We start from the raw sequence: 21,733 nt of genomic DNA, 5'->3' as shown, positions 1-21,733 counted from the left end.
TTTAATCTTGCTTTTGTTGGCTGGGTTAGGGTTAGGGTTAGTTTCCTGTTCAATCTTTGTACACCATCATCCTGTAGAAACTGAATTAATGCTACGAAAATTACATAGTATGACGATGATAAAGCCAAACATGCCTGGGCTTTTAATAAACCACATGAAAAAGTCCAAGCCAGGAACAGGAAGAGCTCAGACATGCAGATCTCAGTCTGTGTCAGATCTGCATGACTTTACGCCGTCTGAGTCAGATTTTGTTTGCTGAACACTGGAGCTGCAGCTGTTTCCATTCATAGTATGAAGCCTCGAAGCAGGAACGTTGTACCTGTTGCAGAAGGGAGGGAGGCAGAGGCTGTGTTTTTGTCATTGTTGTTGTTTTTCCCTTGCAAGGAGAGAGAGAGAGAGAGAGAGAGAGAGAGAGAGAGAGATTTGTGCCTTATTACAGTTCATAACCTTTGCAGAGCCATTGCCAAAACTCACCCAGCTGCAATATCTTTTCTATTTTGGATGCTATTGGCATGCCACTCTCAAAGGAGTGTGTGAGGGAGAGCGAGAGAGAGAGAGAGAGAGAGAGAGAGAGAGAGAGAGCGAGAGAGAGGGGGGGTATGGCAGAACCTGATTATGAAGAAACATCAGAATTGATGGAATAGGCTGCTACAAAATAACGACACTTTGAATACTGAGAAGGGCAGGAGGTATGTGTGGGTGTATGTGTGTGTGTGTGTGTGTGTGTGTGTGCATTTGCATTTAAGACAAAGTGCTGAGTCAGGCTAAAGCAATGCCTGGGCGCCCAAGCACCAGATGGAGGGATTTCTCCCCTACAGAGCACGCGTCCACACACACACACACACACACACACACACACACACACACACATGATAAGGCAGCTACCACAAACACAGAGGCACCTATCTTAAAAAGCATGTGAGATTGTGTTGCCAAGGTGATGTCACGCTGACACTTGGCCAATACAAATCAATACAACACTTGAGACACACACAGCCTGAAGTGGACCCTCAACTTAATCCCATCACTTCTATTATGAAGATACTTACTACTGAATTAGCTGCTCATTAGCGAAGCATTACAACCCACCATGAGTCCCATTATGACTGTTTCACATCATGCGCTGTTGATCAGATGATTACATTTCTTGAACTCATAAGACACACATCATTTATACAGCAATAAAGTCAGATGGAAACTGCATTTTCATGGTGTCTTGCTTCTGTAATTTGGAACATTTGGGCTGAAGCAGGACATTGAGGAGGGATAGGGAGGGAGTGGAGGAGGGCTCAACTTCAAGTTGGAGTTTTTTTAGAGCCCAAATCACCATTTACAGTCTCAGAGGGCTTCACAAGCCCACAGGTTTACAACAAACAAAGCAGGACGGCACCCCCTGACTTGAACCTTCACAATGGGCAAGAAAAAACTTCCCTAACCCCCTAAAAAACTTAGATACTGTATAACTTCCATTATTAGCCTGGGCTTTAATTTGCCTCAATCATCAAAAGCAACTGGCCTGTATATGGGACCGACTGATAATTTCCTTCTTCATTTTTTTCCCTAGAGTATTACCAGGAAACTGTGATATGTAATACAGACCATATTTTGAGGGGTAAGAGAGGGAGAAAAAACATCCCAAGCTTTTTTGTTTTGTTTATATCTACATCTATTTCCTTTCATAAACTGACACACCTCCCACATCCTGGAAGCACATAACCACTGTCACCCTGCCTGCTGTCTACTGCAGCACAGAGCTCCACCCGATCATACCTGTTGGAGGAGTGACATAGTCTGGGCTCGACAGGGTGCAGATTGATAATCATACACTCTAAAACATGCCAGAGGTGAGCAGGATGTGCTGGGACAACCCAGAGCTGCTGCCCAGAGGAAGGTGTTTTTCACTGGCAGATGAAGCGGTAACTCCCCTCTCCTCCCCTTAACTCGAACTTAACAGAGGCTACTGTTTCAAACAAGAAGGCACTACAAATGCACCAACGAGCTAAAATTCAATTGATTTAAAGCCATGTATCACTGTGTAAAGTCTCAAAGGGCTTTACAAGTTTTCCACAAACAAAACAGGACAACACCCTCTAACTTAATCTTCATAGCAGGAAAGAAAAAAAACAGGTGACAGGGGAAAAAGGGGAAGAAATCTTGAGAAAGACAAAGAGAGGAGACTCATTCATGGCCAGAGAGGTGTGCAATAGGTGCAGACCTAGGGCTCTAGTTTCCCGGCGCAGCGCGGGGTGGCGCAGTGAGGCGAACCCCGTGCAGAGCTAGTTTCGACCGGCGAAACGGCAGAGGCGGACAGTGTCCAAGTTTCGCAGACGGACTTGCGCGGAGATGGGAGTGGTGGCGCAGCGGGGGGAGGTGCCGACAGATTCGGCTTGGCGCAGTGACAGTTTCGTGCCAAAAGGCTTCGCCGAGGTGCGCCAAAAGCTCGCCTCCTGAAACCACGTCTACTTCCAGCACAAGGCGCAGCGGAGCCAGCGCAGTGGAAGTTTGGCTGGCTGGCGCACATCACCAAAACCTCACAATCAGCACAAACAGTGCCAATCTCCTTTGATCTGACATCAGCTGTGACGGGACAGTTGATATGGAGATATATGTATGTGCTGATTGTGATCGTAGTATTGAATAGTGTTTTTTTCGGTATTTATTGCATCGTTCATGTGCCTGACATCCCGGAAGCCTGCCTGTGAGGTTTTGGTGACGTGTCCGCACTGCTCGCCGGTCTCCGCTCCGCGCCTGTCTCCTGAGCTCCGCTCCGCCTGCGGCAGTAGACCTCCTTGTCAGCTGTGTAAACTTTCATTACGCCTTCGCGCAGCGCATTTTAAAGGCGAGGACAGGGGCTCATTTGATTGGTTAAATGTGAATCGGCTGTGTCAAACCCACTCCACACCTTCTCTCCTCCCTTGCGCCGGTAGGAGGGACGGCGGAGTACTTGCGCCACCGAGAACGGCGTGCCAAACTTGGAAAATCCGCCTGGCCACACCCAGTTGGCGAAGCGCATCTGCGCTACGCCCCCGCCTCGCCTGGTCTGCGAAACTAGAGCCCCTAGTCATACTGTGGTGGGGGCAACATGGCTCAGGAGGTAGAGTGATCGTCTGGTAATCAGAAGGTTCCTGGTTCAATCTCCTCCAGAGAGCGTGTTGAAGTGTCCCTGAGCAAGACACTGAACCCCAAACTGCTGCTGACGGGCAGCTGGGCACCTTGCATGGCAGTCCTTTCCTATCTGTGTGTGAATGGGTGAATGTGAGGCAAAAATTGTAAAGTGCTTTGAGTGGTTGGTAGACTAGAAAAGCGCTATAGAAATGCAGTCCATTTACCATTTATTGCAAAAGAAAACAACAACAAAAAAAACACAACAGCAAGCAAATTAAGAGGAGTGAACAAAAATGAAAAGGAACGAGAAAGGAAATATTAAAAATCCTTTATTGTAGTGGCTAGTGGCTTGTAGTGGAGCAGTGTTCATTTGTCAAAATATCTGGCCATACCTGACTGATAACAGGGACTTGGTGTTTAATTGCAGTTTTACAGAAATAGGGAAAAACGGAATAAATATTGAGAAAGACTTATGAGCCCCTTTTTAAGAGCTGACAGGGTCAGTATCAACAACATAATGTCTAACAAAAGGTTGATAGCGCTGTTTTTCAACATGACACCATATTCAAGCTAAACTTTCATCTTTTACAGAGATAATAAGATGAGAAAGCAGTGAAATAATTTTTGTTCTGGGAGAAATTATTAAGCAATATCACACTTGAGGTCGTGCTGATATACTGAATATCAGCACAGCTATGATTCAGCCATAGGAATAAAGAAGATAATCACAGCATGCTGTTATTCCAGATGGCAACACTCACTCTCCTGTGATATTGCTTAAATACAACAGCAAACAACGGCATTCATCAGTTAACAGTAATAAGCAACAACAGATTCTGATTTATTTATTTAATCCATTCTGTGCCAAAATACAAACAGATCTATCAGAATTCAAGCTTCAGCTGAACTGAACAAGAACAGTGCGAGCTAGTTTGCCTGGACATTTGCACCACAGTATGCACACATGGTACTTTGTTGCCCCAAAAGTTACCTGGAAGGCAGCGCTTCCTTACCTTCATCTTAACCATACCCCTAACCATAACCACAGGCTGAGAGGCCTTACAGTCAACAGTGGGGGAAAAAAACAAACAAACAAACAAAAAAAAAAAAACACAAACGTATCTAGGCTTTTTCCTCTCCCTCCTTTTCTTCTGACCACCATTCATTCATTCATTCTTAACTCCAACTTTATTTTTTGAAACGCAGTGAAAATTCAATTTTAATGTAGATCATGCCAATTAACAGTTATTACAACTTACTACAAACACCTGTACAGCAGAATGATACATAATGGTAAAATGGCCGTGTTATACTGTATATCAGCACTCATGGTATGCCTCTTGTCCAATCAAAACGCTCCACCGGACCAAACTATAAGAAGTCTATAAACTATTGCATTAAAGGAAGTCTTCGCTCGCCCTGCTGTGGGAAAGGGGCTATAGTGGACAAAATAAAATTCATGCAAACTGATTTTCTGTAAAGTTCTTTGAGATGTGTTTGATGAGAAGTTCTACCAATGAAAAAAAGAAAAACTGTACAATACTTCATGAGCTTCACAAATTCACAAATCTCTTGAAAATGAATAAAGTTGACATGGGGAAAGAAAACAGGGTTTTTACTTTTGTACCATGCTCCGACTCTGTCAGTGTGTGAAAGCTGTGAAATATGGGTTTGTAGATAATTGGAGAGGAGTGTGTGTCAGTGAACCGAAATTCCAGATAATTCAATATTTTACTGCCACACCAATCAAAAGGATTACAAGGAACAGGACATCTACTTGACCAGAGCTGGAGTTCTTACAGAGCTGAATGAATAAGCAGTGTTCGAGTCTGCCCTCTGTCCTCTTGCTCCACTCTCACCACATTGCTCCTGTGTTGTTTTTCTTCTACCAGCTGTTTTGGTGCTGTGCTGCTTGCTCTTTAGGGCAGCAGCTAAAGGCCAAAGCTAATAAGTACTTCAGTTACAGACATGACCACTGACAGCCGTACGGGAGAGAGCAGACACGCTGACCTTTACTCATTACGACTCGATTGGAGAGGAAAGCAGAGGAGAAAAGAGAGTGGGGTAGAGGGGGGGGGGGGGAGTGAAAGCGTGTGAGACTGTGAGAGTTATAGAGGCAGACACTTACATATACTCATTAAGAGTGGATTGCAGAGGAGAGCAAAGTGGAAGAGAGGGAGATTGAAAGACAGAGAGAAACAAAGAGAGACAGGCAGATGCCTTGACTTCTATTCATTAAGAATTGGAGAGGAAAGCAAACAAAGACTCAGAGCATAGAGTCAAAGAGAGAGAGAGAGGGAGAGAGAGAGAGAGAGAGAGGGAGAGTATACACATGGAAATCTGCGTGAAAAAAGATTTACTGGATCCACCATGTCAGACACACATTTCCTTGTTTGATCACCAAGACAATAGTTTCTGTCACGCCTGTCACTTTAAATCCAGGAAATCTCCCCGTTTTCTCTCCCTAACTGTCTATAATGACACCAGCGCCAGTTCCCCTACTGTGGAAGGTAATTGAGGTTAAAGATAGGTCAGGAGCACTACATCACTGCTCTGCTGGACATTCAAATCACCACATTACCACGACAGCGCAACCAATCCGGAGAAACCTCGCTGACTCCCTGCGGATTAGGACCCTGACCCATCAAGCATCTTCAGGAGCCGCGGTGGCTGAAAAGTTGACTTGTGGCAGGAAGGTCAGTGCGCCAACTCACCACAGCATCAGGGAGGATCCAGAGAGAGGAAGCGTGTGTGTGTGTGTGCGTGTATGTGTAAAACTTCCACCTTACTCAACAACTACCATTAAAATGTCCTTGAGTGAGACATTGAACCCCCCGCTGGCCCACTGGCCAACAGTATAAAACAATGGTAGTGCCTTGCAGTAAATTGTTTGGGTTGCTGCTCACTTTATCATGCACTATGTTGTAGCAGCACTAAAGGTAAAAGATAACCTCTCTTAAATTATATGCAGCAATGTCTGGAAATTTTGTGTAAATTTGGTATAAGCACTATACTCTGTAGGTGATTTGTTACTTTTTTTTTTTTTTTTATCTCCCACAAAACCAACCAACACACACACACACCCATGTGCACCTCCCAAAGGACATTGTTGCAGGATGCCTAAACCATAACTGTGACATTTCTATTTGTATCATACAGGCCTAGCCTAATTCTTCATATAATACTTGTGATTAAAAATTTGATTTAATAGAACCATTAGGCTAATTACATATTTTGTGTAGGCCTGCACTTTTACTGGACACTAAACATTTTAATGATGCTTCATTTTCAAAACACACTATAGTTTTGATGGTGTTAACTTTACCTCGTATAATGTAACTGTAGCAGCTCAGCAAGGTGCGGTCAGTGCAGGTTAATTTGCGTACACCAAACATCTATAGTAAAAACTATAGTCATGCATCTCCTGAAATATTTTGCTATAGAGGTGGCTTGGTCTGGGCTGCATTTTCAGCACCACAGACGCTACTGAATAATCATGGAAATATTAAGGGAATATTATACTGCAGGCAGCAGTGTGTCTCCATGATCCTCTTGCTCTTCTGAGACTACACATTGCTACCTCTCACTTTGATCATGATGGCCTGAGCAGACTGGGTATTTATAGTATATAGTTTAGAGAATATTTCAAAGATGAAACTGACATTAGAGCGGGACTGAGAGCAAAAGGTGCAATTACAAATCACTCTCCTGCTTCAGCACCACAGACAGCGCCATGGACTCACCTTAGGGTTGTGCCTCTCTGGTCTGTGGCTGATACACAATGTACCTCGATACACTGCCAACGATCCGACACATTTAAGATACATAAGCAGCAACTATGGATACAATATGATACAATTCACCCCCCCCAATCACTGCGATTTAATGCAATGCGGTTTAACAATTTAATTCCACACAATGCAATTCAATGCAAGTCAATGTGATATGACGATGCAAAGGAAATATGTTGTGGATTTCAATGAGTCTGATTATTATTTTTTATTCTTGGAAGTCCTTGCTCTCTGTAACACTGTAAGGCTGGATATTTTTACAGATAAAGAAGGCTGTAGCGTTTGTTATGGGAGGTCAGAGTGCTGGCAGACGCCTCCATGTTCACACCATGTCGCTGTCTCAACTGTGTAATAAAGTTAGTTGTGCTGCCTGTGGACTTTACAACAGCACGGCATATTTTGCAAATTGCATTTGATTTGTCAAGTTATCCGTCTCTCTGATAAAAGTGTTTCCAAACTTTCAATTTGTAGTTCACTGGTGTGTTTATTTGTTCCACCTCAACCGTCCTCAACACATATGAGTTTGTTGTGATGCCCCTAACCCATGCCGCTCAGCAGCAGTTGGCATCCCCTCCATAATTTAAGGTAATGTAGGAGAAACAGTCAAATCATTGGATGGGTCATGTTTTTAACTAAAGGCATAAGATATCTAATATTTAAATGGATGGAAAACAGATTTGATCAATTCAAAGATGCAAAAACCAATGCATCTCGATTCCATCCAAAAATTGTATCTATACACGGCTGCTCTGCCCACATGTGCCCATGTATACAAATACAAATCGATACAAAACGGTTAATCTTCCCATCCCTATTACCAATACGCAGCATGGCCTCTGATATTCCAGCACCATGGTCGGGGCCATAGACTCTATCCGGTGCAAACTTCAGTCAGATAAAGAATCAGTGACTCTATCAATGGCTCTATTTTAACGATCTAAGCGCACAGTCTGAAAAGCATGGTGCAAGTGCATTTAGGGTGTGTCCAAGTCCACTTTTACTATTTTAACAGCGGAAAAGGCAGTAAACCAATCGAAGTGCTACCTCCTATTCCCTTTACAAGCCATGCGCACTTGCAGCTTGGTGGATTGCTGTTATAATGGTGTAAGGTAAGAAAGAATGCTTCTCTGTAGAGGAAAAGGATCTGAACAAATTGAACGTGCACGACAATACTGGTATCGGTATCAGAAATTTTACCTAAGATTAATATGAAAGAGCAAAATCCCAGAGTATAACGTACAAAATAAAAGCTTTTTTTTTTTTTTTTGGACAAAAAAGTGGGGAGAAAAGGAAGGATTTTAAGTCAGTTCTTTTGGCCAGCAGCCCCAAACTACCGGGCCAAGCCAACACTGTTTTAAGTAAAAGTAATGGATTGTATCAGTGCCTTGTATTGGGTTAAATACTAAAGGTTTGTACTCAGTATCAGCACTGAAAAAGTGGAGTCAGTGTGTCCCTATAAAGTGGTAGATATACTTTTTTTTTTTTTTAAATCTGCTATTTTGAACCCGTTTCTATCTCAGAAGGTCTCTTCTGACACAAGATTTGGAGCTTGAAGTGAATTTTGTGTGTTATGGCAGAATGCAAAGGCTAGTACTAAAAATCACAGAGCACATGAACATATGGCTGTTCACCAGAAATAGTACAACACCTACAGTGCATTAATTACATTTCCTAATTAAATGTATGAATCTCCTGTGTAAAACAAACAAACAAAACAAAAAAAAAGCTCACTCTTCTTGCTTGTGATAATGCAAGTGTCTATTTTCAATTAAACAACAGGCCAATCTAGTGTAATCCTTTACACCTTTTATAATTAACTTTTCTTCTTCACTCTGCATTGGTGTCGGAGTCATATACACAAGCCTGCATGAGGGTGGGGGGGACTGGGCGGAGGGACTGAATCTCAGGTGGGTGCTATTTGAGCTGACTGAGTTCAAATTTTTAACGAAATTCTGCCTACTACTACACAAGCTTTTAGTAAATCGGCATCCTTGCTGCTTATTATATAATGCTGATTGGAGAGGCCTGACTCAGACTTTTATTTTGTAGGCACCAGTGTTGTCCTGCTACAGTACCAGCTATGTGAGGGTAGCAGGGAGGTCTAGTTACAGAAACTCACAGGTTCAAAGATACAGGTTTAATCCCACTAGACGCTATCATATGTCAATCAACAGCCACGGGTCATTTCAAAGTGTCCTTGAGCTGCCATAAATAAGACCACCAACTAACGCTTTAACATCCCTAACAATTAAGATCAAATGCTGCGTTAGTGGAACCGGCTAATTAATGAGCAACCCCAAGACAGACATTTAACTTAAATTACCCTCTGATTAGCCCTTTTATCTTGAGGAGCTCATCACTGCATCGCTAAACAATCAGGTGCTTATTGTTATGAAGTGAAATAAGACATCACTTCATAGTATACAGTATGTGAGGAGAAAATTTTTTTCTTTTGAAGTGAAGACTCAGTCGTAGACTCACTTCTGTATCCTAACCAATATGCAATGTTTTGTGTGCCATAAACTACAAAAAAAAATTATTCCATATTAAACTTTATACTTTGTTCTCCTGCAGGGCTTAAATATCTTCAATTTCTCAGCTGAACACATTCTACTACTTTAGTGAGACTCTGAGGCTGGGAAATTCTCCATTTTCTATTTGCCACTGTGAGCCACAAAGCCGTTTATACCAGTCCAAAAGCTCACTCAGCCGTTCTCTAGCACTGAATGGGCCAGAAAACACTGTCTGTTTTGTAAGAAGTGGAAGCTGAACCACAGAGCGACCCTTCTAGCAACTAGACAGCCAGACCAGACCCACAGCTAGAGCAATCTGTGGTGTTAAACAGAGCCATCTCCACATAATAAACCCCAGACACGGTCTTTCTAGCCTTTAATAAGACAGTAAAAGCCCGTGGCATCCTACACGTGACTGCGGTCTGTACTGCTCTAATTGCAATCTGCAGTGTGTTAATGTCGAAGGGAAAATGGAGGCTGACAACACACTGGTCCGGCCAATGAGCTCACAAGAAGGATCAGATGGGTGTGCAGAATAAACACAATGTTTGGTTTGCAGGGATGTACCGTTATTCCACCTGATAGCCGCTGATAGAAAGGTAAAGAGACTAAAATGAGGCAGGGAGAGGAAAGCAGGACAGATGGGCAGAGAAAGACACAAGCAATTACCGAAAGAAAGATCACCCAGGGTCAGACGAGGGAGTCAGACAGACAGCTGAAGCCTAAGACAGCCAGGCAGGCAGGCAGGTACAGAGACACACAGTACCACCAGTTCAAAGCAAATTTTACTGTAGGTGGAACAACACAGATTTTTTAACAACTTGAGGTGCTTCTGGAAGAGCTCAGGGGACTTTGAAAGGAGTTTAAGGTTATTTTAGTTGGAGCATCATGGATTTGAAGTAGAGTTCATTTAGTTTTAAGTGAAGTTTGAGGTGCTTTCAAGATAGCCTTGGGGAGTAGGAAGCAAACAAATAAACAAGCATAAATAAAAATATACACAGATAAATATGAACCAGACCTTTATAATCACAATATAACTAATAATACAGGATAATAAGGTGTACCTCTTTAAAATATAGGCATACAGCATAACACTGGAGCCTGATTCATAACACCAGTGCTTAACATAACACAGCCTAATTAAAAATATCCAGCAGCAGAGCAAAGAAGAAAGCACATCAAATGAAGCAACTCAAAATAGGAAACCTGTCATAAATGGGACAGCGCATAGCAGGCCAGGTTATTGGGATGAAAGACTATACAGCATGTGTTTAACGTAATGTCCTTGAAAGCAGGTACAGTGGTGAAAGCGTTTCATTTTAGGGTCCTCAGCTGGCTAGAGCAAAGTGAAACGGGGACTGGCCCCAGGAGAAGCCAGCTTTGGGGAGTTTTAGCAAAATGTGGTGGGCAAAGTGTATCGCACAGGTGGAGGATGATGTTTGTAACAGGTTCCCTAAATAGAGGGAGTCAAATAAAGGTTTAATGCACAAGCCTGAACCAGTGGATTTCTCTTTGGTTATGTAAAAGTAGATGTGACAAGGTTGATGGCAGCATTTGACCTTCCTTCACTGCAGTGGTACCAAACCTTGTGGCACTGAAAAACAATAACTTTGGATTTTCCATTTGCCAAGGGCCCAGTCCCAGTTCCAGATGATTTTTTTTTTTTTTTTTTTTTTTTTTTGTGATGCTCACAGGAACCAACAGGACCCTGGGGACGAGACCACTGCACTGTCTATCGCTGATTGGTTACACACTTGCTTGGTGCTGAGGCAACTGACGGTGAGAGCCGGTAGCTGCAATTTTTAAATTCACATTGAAGTTGAAGCATTTTCTTGTTAGCTGTCAACCATTTTAAGAAGCCAAATTGAGAAAAAAACATGATGAGGTCCAGGCTCTCATGATCATTCAGTCAGAGAATTAGATTCAACAGCAGCTTGAGGGAATGAAAAGAAACAAGAAGGAAAACATTGCTTTGTTTGAGAGAACCAGGCCACAAGCACGACCCTGACCAAAGTTATATAAAGATGAACACTTTATAATAATGGTACATGAACTGAGCGTATTACTTCAACAAATGTATGAATTATGATGAGTTAAGGTAAATGTGGATGATTAAATGATCAAGAATTAATGATGCTCTTACCTGAGTATTAATAATTTTTGTCTTAATGTACAAATTCCTCATGAACTGTTAATTAATTAATACCATTAACTGATGTATTCATTACTATTTAAGGCTGTCTACTTGTGTGACTTACAGAGGTGTACCCCACCAAGTGAGGTCATGACATGATTATATGTTTACAAATTTGCCTTGACATAATGATGCATTAGCTACTCATCATGATTCACACAAGATGACCATATACTTAATACATGCACCATGATTGTGAATTGTTAATGATAAAGTAAACTCATGTAACCCTTATTTACGTTGTTAAAGCTGTTATGACAGTCTTTTTTTGTTGTTGTTGTTGTTGTTGTCACTTTCACCATTACTCTTTCCACTGAAGTCGGTTGAAACACAAATGATGATTAGGCGTTGATGTGGTTCCAGCTCCTGTTTTCTCCCACCTGGGTTGGTTTTTATTTGTTGTTGTGCGGTGGAAAAGGGCCCAAAGCACCTCCAGCCGCTAAACAGGACCCTTACTTGAGGTTACATTGCATCACTGTTATTAAGTATAGAATGATTACCTGAGCTGGGGTTATTTTAGTGTAGTGGGTGGAGAAGGGGCGGTTAAGGTATAAAAAGATAGATGCAGTCATATAATTTGTGTGAGTGAGACCTCGTGTTGAGGTGTCTTGATTGGATGTGTTGTGGATTTTAGGGAGTTAAGGTGGTTTAGAGAGCATTATTAACCGAGTACCTGGGGAAGCAGAGGTGGTACATAAACACTGCACAAAGATCAATGCCTGATTCTATGGTTGCCTCCACACAGTTAAATTCAGACATCAGCCTCCTCTTCATGTTTAAATCCCCTTTCAAATCTAAATTGGTCCTTACAGAAAATGATTACTGAGGATTGATGAAATGTTCCAAGCCTATTTCAACATAATTACAGTGGCTCTAATGTGCAATTATCAGTATGGCCCACTGAAAAACAGAAACCACTTAGATGTTAAATACTGTCATTAACATTTGGCTATAAATGTTAAATGCTGTCATTAACATTTGGCTATAAGATGGAATGAAGTTGTCTCAAGGTTTTCTTGCAAGTCTAAATTGGACTAAGTTAAAATAATGATTACATCAGACTAAAGCCCACAAGAAGGAAAACAGGAGAGCACCGGGGAAAGTTATGAGCAAAGTGGGAACAAAAAAAAAGTACAAAAAGGCTGTGATGAAAAGCGAGAGGAAAGAGGAGCAGGGAGGGGAGAGAGTGAGCAAGGGCGAAGCAAAATGAAAGAGAAGAAGTCAGGAGGATGAGAAAATAAGGGAGAGAGAATGGGTGACAGAAATAGAGAGAGTCATCCATCCAACAATTGGTCCTTTTAAAAGAGCATTCATCTCCAGTCAATAGACTATTAGGGCTTTTCATCCTCACTTGGTGTCAGACCCAGAGCTATCAAGCCTCTATTGTGATCAGGTTGATCTGCTGCATACAAGTTGTATGAAACATGGCAGTCATGTCTTGTAGGTCCATTACAGAGAGGCACTGGGGCTGGAATTGACTTGTAGATTTATGTAAAAGTCGTACATTAGGGGTTTTTTTTTCGTGTTTTTTTTCTCTTAAACAGAGCTGTGGATGGTATGACAGGACCATTAATAGCCCTTCAGCTTATTTAATCAGCAAATGAAATCAGAACGTTGCTGCTCCTCTGAGAGCAAAATACCAGATGCACGGTGTTAACACCTGACAACACGGTGAGGTGTTTTTGCATCTGTTCAAGTGTAAGTGTGCGCTCTTCCTCACAGCGACAATTTCTCCCATTTGCCACCAGCCAATGAATACCAATAAACACGTCTCAGTTGTCATTATGAGGCCACAAACACATGCTCCTCTGGAGTCTAATGCAGAATTATACATGATGATTAAGGAATATATCTGCTGACAGCTGTGATATAGCTAATCCTCTTTAACCCTGATCAAACTCAGATAGGAAAAACAGTGAGATTTGGCCTGTTGTAGAATAGGAGCAGAAAGGGGAATGTTTGCTCACATACAATCAAACACACCGAGGAAACAGCCCTCTGATGGCTTATCTTCCTTTTGCCTTCCAGTTGGTAGAATCATCCTTATATATCAAGCAAAGAAGGCATCCCTGGACTCCCAGCTGATTCTGTGCTTCGGCACCCCAGTCAGCCACTGAACTCTGTGAAAACGGATAAAACAGCAAACCCTTCCCTCCAGAAAGCGCCGAAATAAGCCATGATAGCCCTTCTCAAAGCCTCACATCAGCATCCAGCAGAGAGCTCCCTCTTGAATTTTTATTGTGGAGGGTGAATCACAATTCAGATTTATACTTCTATTGAGAGGAGCTGGCCTTGTGGAGAGTCTGTGATGTACTATTCCAATATACTTCCAGTGCACCCCTATATACAATACTGATGGTAGGCTGTAACTGCTGTGTGCTTCTGCTCTCTCTCTCTCTCTCTTCCTCTCTCCATCCCTCTCTCCATCCCTTGCCACCAGTGAAGAATCTGTTAGACTGTGTGAATCCCGTTCAGGCTTGCCTTTGATGTTTTTGTGCGCTTCGTCCCATGGAGGACCAAAGCCTCAATCCTGCACTGAGGGGAAAGTGCACCACTGCAGACCACAGAGCACAGCACAACTCGGTAACAAGGAGAGGAGATACAGTAGAGGGACAATACTTCTACTTCTCTGTCTGTCCCTGACCTTTAACTGGCCTGGACTGTCAACATCTTCTTCTGGAAAATACAGCATCATAACACATAATAATGAATCCACAGTCACTGCCATTGACATGTGATGTATTTAGATTTAAAGCTGCAGTAACTAAGGTTTTTGGCAATATATCTGCTTTATCAACTCCAATTACAGTTACAGAGTTCAAATGTCCCGTGTCCACTTACTTAAGTGCTGCGGATTCATCCTGTTTGCCAAAATGAAATTTGAGTGTCAGGTACAGACACTTGCATGACAGATTCTCCGCTCACAGGGAGTGACAAAGCAAAACTTGAGAGCGAAACACAAAACCTTCTTCTTAAGAGCAATGAGTGAGCACTTCCTCCACCACAAAGCCGGACTCACTAATGATGGCTGAATCCCTTCATCCCCACCAAATCATGTTGAAACAGCTAGGCAATTACCTGATTAATTAGTCAATCCTCAGAAAATTAATCAGCTGCTGTTTTGATAATTAATTCTTCATGTTAGTGCTTTATCAAAAAACGCCAAAAACTTCTAAGATTTTCTCACTTTTATCTCTTTATATCTTTAAAAAAAATTAATGCTTTGGAGTTTTTTTGCTGCTGGAAAGACACAGTCCATGTTTATGGGACTTTTTAAACTAACTCACTATCACTAACCACACTTACTACTAAGATGAAGGAATTTAGATCCAAGGACTGCACACTTTAGTGACTTATTAAGATTGCTTGACCTCTGGGTGGTGAAGTCCTTCAAACTTTAAAAAATTCAAAGCTATCTTTCGCTGTCACTTCCGAGTGCCAAAATGTCAATTTGCCAGTGCAGCTTTAATTCTGGGCTTCTCAGGCCGTGTCCTGTTGAAAGTTCAGTGCAGTCAGCGAACATTGAACTGTGCAGATTATGTCAAGTCATGTACCACAGTCAGTGTCTGGACCAGAATTCAGCCCAGTCATGTTTTATGGGCATGTCAGAGGTGCATTTCAGTTCTGCCCTGTAGTGTGTCCATATCTGGTACAGAGTTCAACCCTAACATGTGTAGTAACAGTGATGGTTCCTCACCTTCTCTCCTGTTGACCTTAGCGAAGCCCGGCCCATGGCTGCTGGACAGCTGGGAGGAGCTTCTGAAGGACGACGGCGGCAGATTGGACACCAGCGGGCTGTCACATACCTCTGTCAACCAATCACACAGCCAAAAAGACAGGGGATTAGAATCATGCACCAACTTGCTGAAAAGTATGTTACAGAATAATCTCACTGCAGTACTTGTGAAAAGCCTAGAGAAGAGTAAATAAGGTGAATGGGAGGATTTTTGCTAATGGAAAAGACTTGCACAGTGGATCTTGAGGCTCTCTCAAGCAAAACGCTGACTGTGTCCTAAGAATACCTGCAGGGGATATCTTTGTAGGTCAGGACGGATAATGGGTCACACAGAGCAGGTGCATAAATAAGACAAGTTGGCTTCACATGGAGTACATCTCATGGAGTCTGGCATATGGGGAAAAGTGGCACACTTTTTACAGTTTGTTGTTTATGGATCTCAGGGATGGGGAGTCGAGTCCTAAGTGGCATACAAATTGATTTCAGACTCCACTTTAAGATTTGTGCCATGCACGCTATAAGTGTCCATGAGAAAATGGCATTGCTATATTGTACAAAAAGGTTGTTGCTGATTTTCTGGTGGTGCTTGACAATGATTTATCTAACCATCCTTTTAATGTGTGGACAAACACAACAGCAGAACGGCATCAGTTGCAGTGCCATTTGTAATAGCATTTGACTATGAATGGACCCAATAAAAGGATTGCGAATTGCAGCAGTATCACAATTAATCACAATGCTTAGAACACACCCAGATAAGTCAGTTCCAGCCAGTTCTAATACCTGCATTATTGTGGAAAGTGTTTACATGCATTATCACTGACTGACAGCCAGATGAGTACGAGTTAAGGTGTCAGCGCTTAACCTATTAATGATAAAAACGATAATGGACGGTAGGAGGGCTGAAGTGAAAGAGAGAGCTCAAACCAATTTCTTCTGGTTTCTCTTTCTCTGATATCAATCATGCAATCTTTACTCTGTATATACAACACACTTATAGAACAAGAAATAGAACAAGAAAAGACGCCTGACATACATTCATGCTTCAAGGCCAAGTGCAGTTATTATTTTAAAAGCCAAGCATTTATTGTATTTTCTCGCTGCCACTGGGTAATAGGGCTGTGCAATGTGACTACATGTGGGCTCGAGTAACAAATAAGTATGGAAGAGCGTGACACAGAACGAACCTACCCAAAAGACTGATACAGGACAGGATTCAGCCCAACCAGAACAAGATGAGGGACTTGTACATTAAAAGGGGTGTACCACATACTGCACCGCAGAGGGGTTCCCATATCAAGACTCCAACACAACAAACCTCTTGTAGCGCTTACAGAAAAACCACGAGAGGCAGGACGAGGGGAGCCAAAAGATGCAAGACAATGGAAGGCAAGTGATGAAAGCAAAAGCAAACCTCGACTCTGTCCAGTGTCACTTCCGAATATAAGGAGAGAAGAGATTGTGATTTTCATTTGTATTTAGTTCTCAGACTTACCACAAAGTAGTCATTTGGTTGTTTTGTATAGACAATTTTTTTTTTTTTAATCAAATTTACAGAAACCATCAATCAAGATATGCATTTGGACTCTTTGGTGAGGCTTGAAAACAGGCAGTTCTAGGGTGCCATGTCCATACAGGCCATGACAGAAGATTTTGTCCATATGGCACAGCCCCACTGGGCATTAGGGTAATCATTTTACTGTATGTAGCCAGTATCTAATACAAGAATTGTTAGCTATAGATGTAGTGGAAATAACCATGTTGTACTTCTATATCTGTTAAATGTGTGCATCTCTGATACATGCTCCAACACAACCTAGACTGCAAGACAAAACACATCACCACTCTATTTCTCTCTCTCTCTTAATTGAATTCTCTCTGCAAAACACACACAGTCACAAATAGAATAAATATGCATATTCATGCACAGTTTTGTAACTGTATGATAAGTTCTCCAAGAACCTTTACTTGGATAACAAGAACACGTAGAGGTTGGTGCAGTATAGTAAGTAGCGCAACTGCCCTTCAACCAGAGGATCCCGGTTCAAGCTGCCGAGTCAGCAAGTATCCATCCTGCTGACGTGTCCTTCATCAAGATACTGAATCCCCAATCGCTTCAGAGTAACTGTTCAGTGTCTGACCCTGACCTCTGACCTTTGGACTGTGTGAGGTCAGAGAAAAGAGCATTCTGATACATCGTTTTTAGTAAGATTGAAGCAGTGGTTTTTATCAGCGGAAAAGCATCTGCCCTGAAATGTGTAAGTGTTAACCAATTAATTAATACATTCAAATGTTTCCATGAGCGGTGCAAACTGTGCCAAGTGTAATCTAATGCCTCCTACTAAGACCTATCTGTTATTTGATGTTGTTCTCCACCGCTGAGAAATGAGCCAATTAAAATAATTCATAATCCTTTCAGATCCTCTCCAGTCCTGTCTCACTGCTCTGACAGCAAGTCTTCAGCTATAATTACTTTGTCAACATTATTGTATTTAATTTCAAGCACAGAAAGACTTTCACTACCTGTGTCTATAAACCACAGGCTACTGACAGTTTTGAAAAGCCTGTCTCTTCCAGCTGAAACTTCCTCTGTGTTTCTCTTCTCTCCTCCTCCTCCTCCTCAGGGGGAGAACGGTCCAAGGATTGTCTGGGGTTTCGCTGTGCATCTCCATACAAACTCAGAAAAAAACTGTAGGTGTGATCGCAGCCTAACACAATGGCACTCCGCTAGCAAACCAAAGCCTGCTGTTTGTCACTCCTCGGGTGCCATGTGGAGGCCAACAGCGCCTCTCTAGCTCATCTCTATCCAACCAGCCCTGAGGCTGACAGACACAAAGCACACTCTGGATAGTAGCGCTCTGTGAAATGCAGCTGAATTAGTGTAGAGAGGTGAAATGAATGCTGCAAAAGCTCGGCAGATAATGTGCGCTGAGAGTGCGGCCTCACCGCGAAAAGCTGGATAAAGGAGCAGAGGTGTTTGAAAAGGCGAGGCTGATTTTCCTCGGTGGAGTTGTGACATTTAGGAGGTGGCTGTGAGAGAAGCAGAGCATAAATACACCCAGCTTAGGGGAAAATGAAGGTAAAAAAAACTGTTCAACTTCCCACTATTGAACCAAAGCACTGACCCGGGCTATGTCAGACACGCTTCCATGGAATTGCTAGACATTTCTCTCTGGCACAAACTAACACAGATCAACCAACACAGCGTTCACTAAATCCTTGACTCATAGCAGGAGGGAGCAGAGCTACAGTGAAGAACACCTGCAACATAACAACAATAATATGACACCATCTCCAATAAGAATCATAATTGTTAACTAATCTTACTACAAGTCATATACTTTCTAGTATATCTGGCTTCAGGGATACACTCAGGCACTCCTCAGGATTTTACCATGGGCACCGCAAAGACTTGTTTCATCACTTTCAACAGTTTCATCAATTCTACGCCTACATCAGTGCCCAGTGATACATTAAGAAACTTAATGTAGCCAACCATGACAACAGTAAATGAACAACTACGCAAACCAGTTGCATTAAAGTTAGCCTACATTATCTGTTAGCTAGAAACCCTTGCCTTGTTTTTTTTTGTTTTTTTTTTTTTTCAAAACTGATGTGATTTTCTTCACACTGGTGAGAATATTATCATCAATACTGTGCTAGTGGAGCCATTATTGTGCAAAAGAGTGCTGCATTTAATCCATTTTTTCAACACACAATGTCTACAATACCGTGACTCACGTTTAGTGGAAACAGCTGGAAACATCAGTGTTGCTGAGCTGTGCCACCTTAATGAACATAGTGCAGACAGAAAAGTTATATCACTCCCTAAATTTAATTGCCAGATTTTTCATCTGCAAATGGCCATAGTATAAGAGCAGTAATGCACCTCAAAGTGTGTCCCCAGTCAGCTGAGGCGAATGCGTTCTCCTCCTCCACCTTGTCCATTAATTCTCCACGTATGACACAGTAATAAGATGTTATTACCAGCAGGACAGTGATGTAATGGTACACAGAAAGGTGGGTAAGCCATGATGTCCAGTCAGTGATCATCCTAATATATCACATTCACCAGCAGACAAAAGCAATTATATTTTTCATGAAAAGAATTTGAAAAATATAACTGTTGTTGATGCTATTGTGAAAACACCTTATTCTCATGAAATCAGTGTGATACCTTCCTATAATACGCACTAACGTCAGGCGCAATGCTATATGTCAGCCGGTAAAGGTGGGCAAACTCAATTCTGCAAATACACAGGTGAGTAAACTGGGTTTAGGTCGGTTTACCCTCAACTGCAGGGGTTGGGATATTAATGGAAAAGGTCATATATGGCCTTTGCTCAGCTCGCTCTCACAAAATAAAAGCCAGCTTCCCCCCTTGTTTACAGACAATAAAAAGGTGAACGTGTGCCTCTGCAGTGAAAACCCCTCCCAGGACCGTCAGATGCCTTAACATCCATCAAATGCTCTTAATTCTGTTTCTGTGGTAGACTTGGAGATAGACAGAGACAGAGAGACGGAGACAGGGAGACAGACAGAAACGAAAACAGACAGAGACAGAGACAGAGAGCCCATCCATCCATCTGCTGTATAGTGTCCAATTTGCCATTTTACTGAAATAACAGGTTGCCCACAGAGACTACAATGGAGCCTGAGATGCTGAATACTGATGAGCGCCATCCATCACTTCAACAAACGGCAACAACCAGAAGGTAAAAAAGTTCAGGTCTGTATAAGTGTCCCAGACATTCAGAGTTTACTGGTCGCTCAGTGTGAGTCTTTCTGGGTATTTAACCATTCAGGCCTTGCAGGAGTAAGCAGGATAATGAGGCCCAACGATGCTTGTTTGTGCTCCGAAGCGCTAACAGTCATCCTCAAGCAGAAAACGGCGGTGTTGTTTTTACCACACTTTTTTTTTTTTTTTTTACAAACTCCTGACCCCAGTTACACCAAAGCAGTCCCAAACCTCCCGATGCTGTGAAGCCCAACTAAGGAAGTTTTATGCACTGTGGGAGTTAGACTGGAGGAAACAACGCTACAAACTAGCAGGCACTAGGAGAGCACAAACCTCCGCCAACGCTAAACAACTTCTCCAACTTGCTGTTACATCAGAAGATATAATTCCTATTGCTTAAATTTTGTGTCTTTTTTTTTTTTTTTTTGACCTGCAAACACTCCCCTGGGACTTAGAATCAAGTCTCTGTCTGTGTTACTGTCATAGTCATGGCGATAAATGATAAGCACATAAAATCCCAGATTTTGATCACCACCAAAAAACTTTGTCCCAAGGCCTGTCAAACCACTAAATGTCATGGGAAACTGTTCTCAAATATTAGTTATAGACAGACAGACAATCTCCTGGGGGCAAAACATCACCTCTTTGGCTGATTTTTTTTTAAACCACCTCCAGTGCAGATTCTGTCCAATCCAATAAACAACAGACAGGACTGATATGATTCCCTCATACTGAACAGTGTGATGAAGTTTGATAACAGCCAGGTACACAGGAGTGACCTGTCCCCGCTTGCCTGACTGACTGACTGACTGAAGCAATCTTCCTGCAGTCCACAATGCTATGGCAGGAGATTGAGATATCAGGTAGCGTGACGTGTTGTTTACCGTCTACTGCGTGTCTGACACTGCCACTTTGTGCTCGCATTATGTGTGCAATGTGTGCACTGTTAAACTTCCTCACTTAACACGCCACCATTTCTACAGGAATTTCAAGGCAGAATCCTGTTCATTTAGTGCACATGTTGATACAAAAGATATTTATATGAGTGATTCTGACTGAGAATATAGGGAAGAATTATCTTTGACTATAAAAAAAAAAAAAAACATCCACAGGTTTCTATAGTCTGAAATACACATGCATGGGAGTTTGTTCTATAGTCTGAAATACACATGCATGGGAGTTTGCTTTGTAAAAAAAAAAAAAAAACTTACCAAACTATGTTTACATGTCAACACTATGGTTCATAGAAGAGTTGGAATCACTGAATAACTCGCAGTGCAGTACAATCACAGTATTTTACCCATGATAATGATGGTATCACAATACAGGCAATTCTGTGATATGTAATATATTTTAAGATATTCATTGATACAGTGCATGATAATATTTGTGACTGAAGAAGAAAAAGTATCCTCAAAAAGATGAAAAATAATGTTTCATTAAGCAGGGATCAGTCGTGTTTTTGCACAGCGACTGCAACATGAACATGATATAACAGATCCAGTTAGAATACATGAAAACACCTGACAGGAACTCACATGTGAAAATTAAGTTGAAAACTCAAATATCAATACTTGGCACAAGTGTATCGATAACATCTCAGAAGAGGAGGTATTGTGATATACTGCGTTATCGATTTGTTGTTCCAACCCTTGT

The 21,733-nt window shown here is 42.0% G+C and overlaps 1 protein-coding gene across 1 annotated transcript in view; it reads right to left on the bottom strand.

Annotated features, from left to right (window-relative positions):
* Positions 1-21,733, bottom strand: part of LOC115357998 (contactin-associated protein-like 4) — a 107,563-nt gene that overhangs the window by 76,246 nt on the left and 9,584 nt on the right. The window contains exon 2 of the mRNA XM_030049766.1: positions 15,301-15,411. Coding sequence (XP_029905626.1) covers positions 15,301-15,411 — 111 coding nt within the window. The remainder of the gene's footprint in view (positions 1-15,300; positions 15,412-21,733) is intronic.

This window comes from Myripristis murdjan, chromosome 4 (assembly GCF_902150065.1).
Source record: "Myripristis murdjan chromosome 4, fMyrMur1.1, whole genome shotgun sequence".
Classification (NCBI taxonomy): domain Eukaryota; kingdom Metazoa; phylum Chordata; class Actinopteri; order Holocentriformes; family Holocentridae; genus Myripristis; species Myripristis murdjan.
This window is presented reverse-complemented; position numbering and strand designations above follow the sequence as displayed.